The sequence below is a fragment of the Arachis hypogaea genome, chromosome 17, assembly GCF_003086295.3.
Source record: "Arachis hypogaea cultivar Tifrunner chromosome 17, arahy.Tifrunner.gnm2.J5K5, whole genome shotgun sequence".
NCBI lineage: Eukaryota > Viridiplantae > Streptophyta > Magnoliopsida > Fabales > Fabaceae > Arachis > Arachis hypogaea.
The window spans coordinates 116387447-116397611 of record NC_092052.1 but is presented as its reverse complement, the minus strand read 5'-3'; the positions used below and the strand labels follow the sequence as shown (position 1 = coordinate 116397611).

Genomic DNA, 10165 nt, shown 5'->3' with positions numbered 1-10165 from the left:
GACTGATTTTTAACTTAACCAAACTGAATAAAGACGACTTCCTATAATTTTTCCATATAAGATTGTTAATTCGTTATAATTCATCTATATATGAGCATGGAATGAATTATTGAATTGTGAATTGCACACGCTATATATTATTCTCATTGGAGTTTATATGTATGTGTGTTGTTTGGTGATGACACGCTATGTCCTACCATTACTATAATGATCTATATGATGATATATACAATTGCAATAGGAACGAGTTGGTAGTGTATTCCAAACCACAAATTTGAGCATAATTCCTGTATACCAAGTAAGCTTAGTATCACATGATATTGATTTACCATAACTATTATTACTTATTAATACCTTTAATTGTTAGTGTATTTCAAAATTCTAATTAAATTATCTATTATCACCCTTAACTGCGGTCTTTGGTCTCATACTATAAATTGTTTAGTATCAATATGTCATAAATACCCGAGTTTAATTAATATTAACTGGGTTATGCCAATGTCCTTTTTGCATGTTAATAAATATTATTATCTATATATTAATTATTATCACTTTGTTTTGATCCGAATGCAGTTAGGAAAGATGCCCAGGATAGGTCATTTCACGAAGAAAGCCCGTGTAGACACATCATGTCAGCAGCCGAGAGGAAGGATTTGATGCTTCAACTTCACATCAAGCGGACTGCCCAATTCCGCCGCCCAGTGGCAGTGGTGCCCCCGCATCCTCGTCTTTGCGCCCCTTTCGTCCGCCCGGTAGTGAACCACTGTCTGCTCCACAGGCTTGCACGAATGATGTTCAAAACTCGGAGCCGGACGCCAAAGACTTAGATCCAGAGGATAAAAAAAATAACAAAAAAAACTAGTACATACAAAAAAAAGGAGCATTATTTTTCCGGCCATTTAGCCGAAAAATACCGACGGTTGCAAAATAGCCATAAGAAATCTGAAAAAGCAGGCTAGGAGATAGCGGCAGTTTTAAACCGCCGCCTATTACATTTGAAAAAACCGTGGCGGTTAAAAAGTAGCAGTTTCAAACCGCCAATGAATACATTTGAAAAAACCGTGGCCGTTAAACAGCAACGGTTTCATACCGCCGGTCAATTCGTGTGCATCACTGTTGTGCAGATCGCGGCGATTTTAAACTGACTCTAAACATTGCGACGCTATTTCTCGATTTTGCGGAGGTTGTGCCAGCGGTTCTTGAGAACCACCGCAAAATCATAACCACCCCCTAATAGGCGACGCTTAACAAACCGCTGGAATCTCGTTTCGCAACGGCTAAAAAGCATCGCAAATCACTCCAAGAACCGCCGCAATTTCCCATTTCCTTTGTACAATATTGTAAGTGTTGGAATTGGCTGAGAATGGTGTTATTATTAGTTTTTTTGTTTTTGTTTTTTTTCATGTTGCTAAGGTTTTTTACTTCAGATTTTGAGAATTTTTTTGTCAATCTCAAATAATAAGTATCAATTTCATGTATATATATAGCGAAAGTCTGGGTCTTGATGATGTTGTTACTATTACTCCAATGACACCACTGGTGCCATCTTCTGGCCACTGAAGTCAAATGAATCCTATAATGTGGAGGGTATGGACAAATTAATAAATTTAGGTGAATTCTACCATGTTTTCTCTAAAATAAAGGGTAAATTATTCCTTGTGATATATATAATGATTATTGATAAATTATCTTTTAAACAGAGTTTCAAGGTTCGAATGAGATCGTCAAATCTGATCACTATCTCTAATATGATCGAAAAAAAATCTTAAGAAGGAGAGAACTGAAAAAATGATAAAAATTTGTGATATATTAGTTAAAAATGATGGTAATTAGTACGTGAAAGGAAACACCAAGGTATTTTGTTTTTTGTTTTTTATCTTTAATTACTTTTAAATTATCTTTCAATCATTATTCAGATAATAAAAATCTTAAGATGGTAATTATTGACTCATTATTTTATGACTAACTAATATTTTGGTTTGTTTTTATTATATAGTTATACAAGACTATGGGAGTTGGTTACATAAAAAGAAGTACTATTGTTGATCAAGCTGAATTTTAAGAAAAATACTAGGAAAAAAATCTTAGGAAGGAGAAAGTTAAAAAAAATAGATGTACTCGTTGAAATTGGAGATTGAAAATGTAAGCACAAGTTCAAAATTTTAACCTAATTGATTGAAAATGGTGATTAGATTTGAGAGAAATTAGGGTTTTAAAATTGGAGAAGAAGAGGTGTATTTGATGGAGATGATAAAAATGATATTGTTATCAAGTTTCAAGAGAAACATAGCGTTAAGAAAAAAAAAGAAGATAACGTCAATTTTAGAGCTCTAGTAGAAGGATAATTTATCAATAATCACTGTATATATTACAAATGATAATTTATTTTTTATTTTAGAAAGGGTAGAGTAAAATTTACCATTTGTATATAAATACATGTGTAGTTTAATTTATTTTTAATATGTATTTGTATTTCAATATGTATAGGTTAATTATACTATACAGATCAATATGTACACAAATATTTCATCTGAGTTGATGAAAAATTGACACGTATCTAGATAGTAGTTGAGCTGTGTGCTAAAGTGTTAAACTATTATGTCAAACATATTAATGTTTCTGCTGGGAATGTGGGTAGAGGCTCGCATCGCTTCTGTTGAGCCAGCAATGAGCACGATAATAGGAAGAGTTAAATTGAAAAAAAAATCAAATATTGGAGAGAATAAATTAGAAGCAAAGTGGAAATTTGTAAGGTATACATATACTAGTAATGATTTTCTTTTAGAAAATAAGGGATATATATAATGTGAAAACCCATTTTGGTGTCCAATATTTTTTTTCATTTTTATCCTTTTTAATAACTTACTTCCAGTTACAGAATTCTACTACTTCATTTCCATTCACGTTCACGTCAATATAACTTCTCCCGTTAATTTCTCTCACATCACGTTACTGCATCAGTTATAGAATTCTCACTACTTAATCTTCATCTTCATCTATAATAACTAATAGGATACCAATTTCTCCTCTTAATCTCTCTCACTTCACTGGTTACTCCATAATAGAAAAAATTTCCTTTATTTCTCCTCCATCTTCTCCACATTCTTCTCACTTCGCCTAAATATAATGTAAAACCTACTGTAATTTATTTTTCGTCATTAAATAAAAGTGTAGAACTATTTTTATATGTTTCTTTGATTAATTATAGTTGACAACATACCAATGGAAGATTCACGTGGAAGTGGTCGACGAACTTGGCAAGACTATGCCACACAACGAAGACAAAATATGAGTGAAGAACAGAGGCAGCAACACCTTGTCAGAAGGCGTGCCAGTTATCGAGAGAGTATTAGACGAGGAAAACAAATCGATATATCAAGTGGACCAACTAACATGGCAACACCATTACAAGATATCACAAATATACCCCTCAACAATACTCTATATCAGGTACTCTAAGTTATACTTCCCATTAATAAATTTATGTTGTTAGTTTATCATTTAATATGAATTATTTTTTACAATATATCTATGTTACTGGACTCTTAGTACGTACCAATTATGTATAATTTATTTCTTGAGTATACCCTTAAATTATCAAATTACATTATTTTCATCTTAATAATGAATTTTTTACATATACAGATACTCACAATAACACCGGAGCTGGTTCAAGTAATATACCAAACGGTCCAAATATGGGTAGGAATCCTATATTTATATTTATTTAATTAATAATAATTTATTTTTTCTTAAATTTTTATTCAATAAATCTTTTATTATTGGCCAAAATAATATTATTATAGATATTATTATATTGTATTGTCTTAAATGTACTTTACATCATTATAATCTCAATTATTAAATAGTGTTACGACCTGGCCCAAGATCCCGCGGGTCGACCTGACCCGAGCTCCACCCGGTCCGGCCACGCATCCTGTAACCTACCCGGACACGCGTCCTGTACGGCTCGCACACAGCTAGGGGACAGCATCCTTTAGAATATGGGCCTGTCCCCATGGGGAGCCCACCACTGACCTGTATATAAGGGGAAGACTGGTTCTTCCCCTGAGGTACGTCACATTTTTCTACATCACCCCCTTTCTCCGCCTGCACATTGTCTGACAAGAGCGTCGGAGTGTCTTTGCAGGTGGCACCCCCCTCTCCACACGAAGTACTCGGGACCTCGCATCCATCTGACCGAAGAACCGTGACCTGACGAGTCCCTCCTATCACCCAGAATCTTGATCCGAATCGTCCGGTAACCGAGATACCGAACATTGGTGCCGTCTGTGGGGAGTCGTCCATGGACTTCGTGCTAGTCCAAACTGGGACAGGCTGCGAGGCCGCGCCCCCCGTGCCTGGGGGAGGCGCCGTTGCGACGGAAACTCGACAAAAACAGAGGTCGCCTCCAAGGGACACGACGCAAACTCACGAAAGACGCCCCTTCGGAGGGACTGGCGACAGCCACGCCGGGATAATGCAAGAGCTACGCCACAGGATGCAAGACTTGGAATGCAGGCTAGCAGACAGGGAACACGACCAACGCACTCTGGAGCAAAGCCCCTCCAGTTCCCACTCGAAGAGCCGCTCAAGGCGCACACCCAGCCCCCAGTATGAGTCAGAAAGCACAGGGGGACGGGGACGCGCCAGAAGAAGAAGTCGAGACCCCATCATCTACGCCAGACGCGAGAGGCGACGCGCATCGAACAGGGGCGACGAGGACGCGCGTCGGGAGAACGTCGAACTGAGAAGAACTACCCAGGGACCCGTGATAATAGGAGCGACCCCTTTCCACTGTTCCGTACTCGAGGTCCGGCTGCCAAAACACTTTGACAAGCCAATGGACATGAAGTATGATGGAACACAAGATCCCCTGGAACACTTAACGGCCTTTGAGGCCAGGATGAACTTGGAAGGAGTAGGTGACGAGGTAAGATGTCGCGCCTTCCCGGTCACCTTGGCTGGCCCAGTAATACGGTGGTTCAATAACCTCCCGCAGGGATCGGTGACCCAATTCTCCGACATTAGCCATGCTTTCCTAGCTCAGTTCACGACCAGGATCGTCAAAGCTAAGCACCCGATCAATTTGCTGGAGGTGACCCAGAGAGCCGGGGAGCCGACCAGGAAATACTTGGATCGCTTCAACGACGAGTGCCTCGAGATTGACGGCTTGACGGACTCGGTGGCGAGTTTGTGTCTGACGAATGGCCTCTCGAATGAGGACTTTAAGAAACATCTTACCACAAAGCCCGTCTGGACAATGCAAGAGATCCAGTGCGTGGCCAAAGAGTACATCAACGATGAGGAAGTTAGCCGGGTCGTGGCTGCCAATAAACGGCAACCCGCGTACAACCAAACCCGGCACTACAAAAGCAGAGAGAGGCCAAAGGAACACACTAGGGACGGCGGTCCAGGCAAAGCACCCAAACCTGTCCCCAGAGTCGGGAAGTTCACTAACTATACCCCCCTCACGGCGACGATCACCGAAGTTTACCAACAGATTGCAGAGAAGGGGATACTGTCGAGGCCCCGACCTCTGAAGGACAGGACAGGGGGAAACAAGAACCTCTACTGCGACTATCACAAGGGTTACGGGCACAAGACCCAAGACTGCTTTGACCTAAAGGACGCCCTGGAACAGGCAATCAGGGATGGAAAACTAGCCGACTTCTCACACCTTATAAGGGAGCCGATGAGACGTAATCGGGACCACGATGGCGAGGACAGGTCCCGGTCAACAAGGCGACGCCAAGAACCAGAGGGCGACGACCACGGCCTCACGGTGGTAAACGTAGTAACGGCCAGGAATACCGCCCCAAGGTCAAAATTGGCACAGAAAAAAGACGCCAAGGTCCTAACGGTCTCCTCCTCGTCTTCTAGACATTCCCGGAGTCTCCCATCCATCTCCTTCGGCCCAGAAGACCAATGGTTCGACGAGGTACCAGAAAGCCCACCCATGGTCATTACGGCCAGGATCGGAACAGGCCTCGTCAAACGAATCCTGGTAGATACGGGGGCAGACTCAAACATCATGTTTAGAAACATTTTCGATGCCCTGGGATTGAGAGACGCCGACCTGGCGACCCACCAGCACGGTGTGGTAGGACTGGGAGACCACTTCATCAAGCCGGATGAAATCATCTCGCTCTCGACCTCCGTGGGTCAGGGGCAGAGACGAAGAACAGTCATGGCAGATTTTGTAATCTTACGGAATTCCACAGCTTATAACGTTATCTTGGGGAGGAAAACCATCAACAACCTGGGGGCTGCCATTAGCACGAAGCTGCTCGTGATGAAGTTTGTTGCTGATGACGGATCCGTAGGATCTATCAGAGGAGACTTGGAAACGGCGGTTGCCTGCGACCACGCCAGCCTCTCTCTCAGGAAAAAGTCCAAAGAAGCTTCAGGAGTTTTCCTCGCCGACCTGGACGCCAGGATAGAAGATAAGCCCAGACCTGAGCCAGAAGGGGATTTGGAAAAATTTAGGGTCGGTGATGGGGACGAGAAATTCACGTTCATAAACAGAAACCTTCCCCATGAATTAAAGGAGCCTCTGATGGAGATGATCAGAGCCAATGCCGACCTCTTCGCTTGGACGCCAGCCGACATGCCAGGGATAGATCCCCAGCTCATGTCACACCATCTGGCCGTCAAACCAGAAGCCAAGCCAGTGGCCCAGAGAAAGAGAAAGATGTCACAGGAACGGGCAGAGGAGGTGGCCAAGCAGGCGGCCAGCCTCCTTGAAGCGGGGTTCATCCGGGAACTGGACTACTCGACCTGGCTGTCGAACGTAGTTTTGGTGAAGAAACACAATGGGAGGTGGGGAATGTGTGTAGACTACTCTGACCTCAATAAGGCATGTCCTAAGGACTGCTACCCCCTGCCCAACATTGACGCGCTCGTCGACGCGGCGGCGGGATACCGATATCTGAGCTTCATGGACGCCTATTCTGGGTATAACCAGATACCGATGCACCGACCCGACGAGGAAAAAACGGCGTTCATAACGCAAGGAGGGACCTATTGCTACAAAGTAATGCCATTTGGTCTGAAAAATGCTGGCACCACATACCAGAGACTGATGAACAAAATATTCAGTGAGCTTATAGGCAAGACAGTGGAAGTCTACGTGGACGACATCCTCGCAAAAACCACACGGCCAGACGATCTCCTGAGTGACTTGGGAGGCGTATTTACGTCCCTCCGGCAACACGGCATGAGGCTTAACCCGCTCAAATGCGCCTTTGCCATGGAGGCAGGAAAGTTCCTGGGATTCATGATCACCCAAAGAGGAGTGGAAGCCAACCCCGAGAAATGCCAAGCGATTCTCCAGATGAAGAGCCCGGGTTGTATCAAAGATGTCCAACGATTGGCGGGGAGACTGACGGCATTATCCCGTTTCCTCGGTGCATCGGCAGCAAAAGCCCTGCCCTTCTTCAATCTGATGAAAAAAGGAATAGCATTCGAATGGACCTCGGCGTGCGAGGAGGCATTCAACCACTTCAAGGAGATTCTAGCAGCGCCCCCGGTGCTCGAGAAGCCCAAGGCCGGAGAATCACTCTACCTCTACCTGGCAGTAACAGAGGAAGCGCTTGCAGCGGTGCTCGTAAGAGAAGAAGGGAAAGCTCAGGAGCTGGTCTACTTCGTGAGTAGGGCTCTACAAGGAGCCGAGCTGAGGTACAGCAAACTAGAAAAGCTGGCTTTGACACTCCTAACTTCCTCCCGAAGGTTAAGGCAATACTTCCAGGGTCACCGTATAGTCGTGAGAACGGACCAGGCAATTCGTCAAGTACTACAAAAACCCGATTTGGCTGGTAGGATGATGACTTGGGCCATCGAACTCTCCCAATACGACTTGCAGTATGAGCCCTGGCACGTAATCAAAGTCCAGGCAATGGCTGACTTCTTGGTTGAGGTAACGGGTGATCCCTCCGAGGAAAAGGGCACACGGTGGAGGCTCCACGTAGACGGGGCCTCCAACCAAACGTCCGAGGGAGCAGGGGTCATCTTAGAAAGCCCGGCAGGAGTCATCTAAGAGCAATCGACCAAGTTCGAGTTCCCTGTGTCAAACAATCAAGCGGAATATGAAGCTCTCTTAAGCGGACTAATACTAGCCCATGAAGTCGAGGCAACGAAGGTCGAAGTATGCAGCGACTCATAGGTCGTCACCTCCCAAGTAAACGGAAGCTACCAAGCCCGGGACCCCCTCCTGTAAAAATATCTGGAAAAGGTCAAAGAAATGACAAGTCAGTTCCAAGAGGTCACGATCCAACACGTCCCATGAGAAAGGAACACACGGGCGGACCTCTTGTCCAAACTAGCGAGCACGAAACCGGGAGCGGGTAACCGGTCTCTCATCCAGGGCATGGTGAAGGAGCCAACGGTCGCTCTCCATCTGACGGAGTCAATCCCCTCGTGGTTGGATCCCATCATAAACTTCCTGGAACTCGGCAAGTTACCTGATGATGAGAAAGCAGCCAAAACTTTGAGAAGAGAGGCGGCCAGATATGCGATCATACAAGGACAATTATTCAAAAAGGGACTCAGCCAACCCCTATTGAAATGTTTACACCCCGACCAGACAGACTATGTACTTAGAGAAGTCCACGAGGGGTGTTGCGGGCACCACATCGGGGGCAAAGCCCTAGCAAGGAAGCTCATCCGAGCCGGGTACTATTGGCCGACAATGATGAAAGACTCAAAGGAATTTGTCAAAAGGTGCATAAAGTGTCAACAAAATGCTAACTTCAACAAGGCGCCGGCCTCCGAGCTGAGTTCACTGACGACCACTCGACCTTTCGGTCAATGGGGAGTTGACCTCCTGGGACCTTTCCCAGTCGGCCCAGGACAAGTTAAATACCTCATTGTCACCATTGATTACTACACCAAATGGGTAGAGGCTGAACCACTGGCCACAATATCGTCCTCCAACTGCCGGAAGTTCATGTGGAGGTAGGTGATAACCCGTTTCGGTATCCCAGAGGTCGTCATCTCGGATAATGGGACACAGTTCACGGACAAGAAGTTCATGGAATTCCTCGCTGGCCTGGGGATAAAACAGAAGTTCTCCTCGGTAGAGCATCCCCAGACGAATGGGCAAGTAGAAGCCGCAAACAAAGTCATCCTACTTGGCCTAAAGAAGCGCCTAGACAACAAGAAAGGAGCATGGGCTGACGAGCTCGCTTCTGTCCTATGGTCCTACCGAACAACCGAGCAAAGCGCCACGGGGGAAACCCCCTTTCGCCTAACATACGGGGTCGACGCGGTGATACCCATCGAAATCGGCGAGCCAAGCCCCCGGCTACTGCTCGCAGGTGTGAACGAAGCGGTGGAAAAGGACCTGGTGGAGGAGACAAGGGAGATGGCTCACTTATCAGAAACGGCGTTAAAACAAAGAATAGCCCTGCGTTACAACACTAAAGTCCTCAGAAGAGATTTCGAGGAAAGAGACCTCGTCCTACGACGCAACGACGTCGGTGTGCCGACCCCGGGAGAAGAGAAGCTGGCAGCAAATTGGGAAGGTCCCTACAGGATTAAAGAGGTGCTCGGAAAAGGTGCCTACAAGCTCGAAAGACTCGACGGCAAGGAAATACCTAGAACATGGAATGCGGGTAACCTAAGAAGGTTCTACTCATGACCAGACGACTCATCGACCCGAGAACCTAAACAGATAGTAAATACTTGCTCTGTTCGCATGATAATTTACCTTTTTATTTAATAAAATACTTGCCGTATTGATTAATTTGCCTAGCTAACGATTAACTCCTACTTGTCAAAAATTTTCGTACTTGTCTACCACTTCCCTACGTGTGCCGCGCACGAGCGCACCTTAAAACGGCAGACCGGAATTGATCACCCCGGAGGCCATCTTCCTTACGACCAAAGCTAATGACGGCGACAACACGACCACGGCGATCAAAGCCATAACAAACATAAAACGGGAAAACGGGCGTGAGCCCACCCCCGAGAGAAATAACGGCAACAAATATAGTAAACGGCAACCCAGCCAAACGACTGAATAAGCATAATTTATAAAGAGTCAAAACAAAAAACGAGCAATAAGTTGTTCAGTAAATGCGTAACAAAATATCCCAAGTTACAAGATCTCACTTCCTCGGCATGTCAACAATCTTTCCGTCCTGGATAGTCTTGAATACGCCAA

At 44.9% G+C, this 10165-nt stretch overlaps 1 protein-coding gene across 1 annotated transcript; it reads left to right on the top strand.

The window, feature by feature from the left end:
• Window positions 1-4306: 4306 nt before the first annotated feature.
• On the top strand, window positions 4307-8959 carry LOC140180694 (uncharacterized). The gene is made up of 4 exons (XM_072221972.1): window positions 4307-6007; window positions 6170-6859; window positions 7079-7918; window positions 8366-8959. Exons 1-4 carry the CDS (start codon window positions 4307-4309, stop codon window positions 8957-8959), a joined length of 3825 nt encoding a protein of 1274 aa, XP_072078073.1.
• Window positions 8960-10165: the final 1206 nt, after the last annotated feature.

Excerpts from the sequence above, each read along its gene's own strand:
- LOC140180694 (XM_072221972.1), top strand. The coding sequence starts at position 4,307 with ATGGACTTCGTGCTAGTCCAAACTGGGACAGGCTGCGAGGCCGCGCCC. Across the intron at positions 6,008-6,169 it reads GCCTCGTCAAACGAATCCTG|GGGCAGAGACGAAGAACAGT; the intron begins GTAGATACGGGG and ends TCCGTGGGTCAG. Across the intron at positions 6,860-7,078 it reads ACTACTCTGACCTCAATAAG|AGACTGATGAACAAAATATT; the intron begins GCATGTCCTAAG and ends ACCACATACCAG.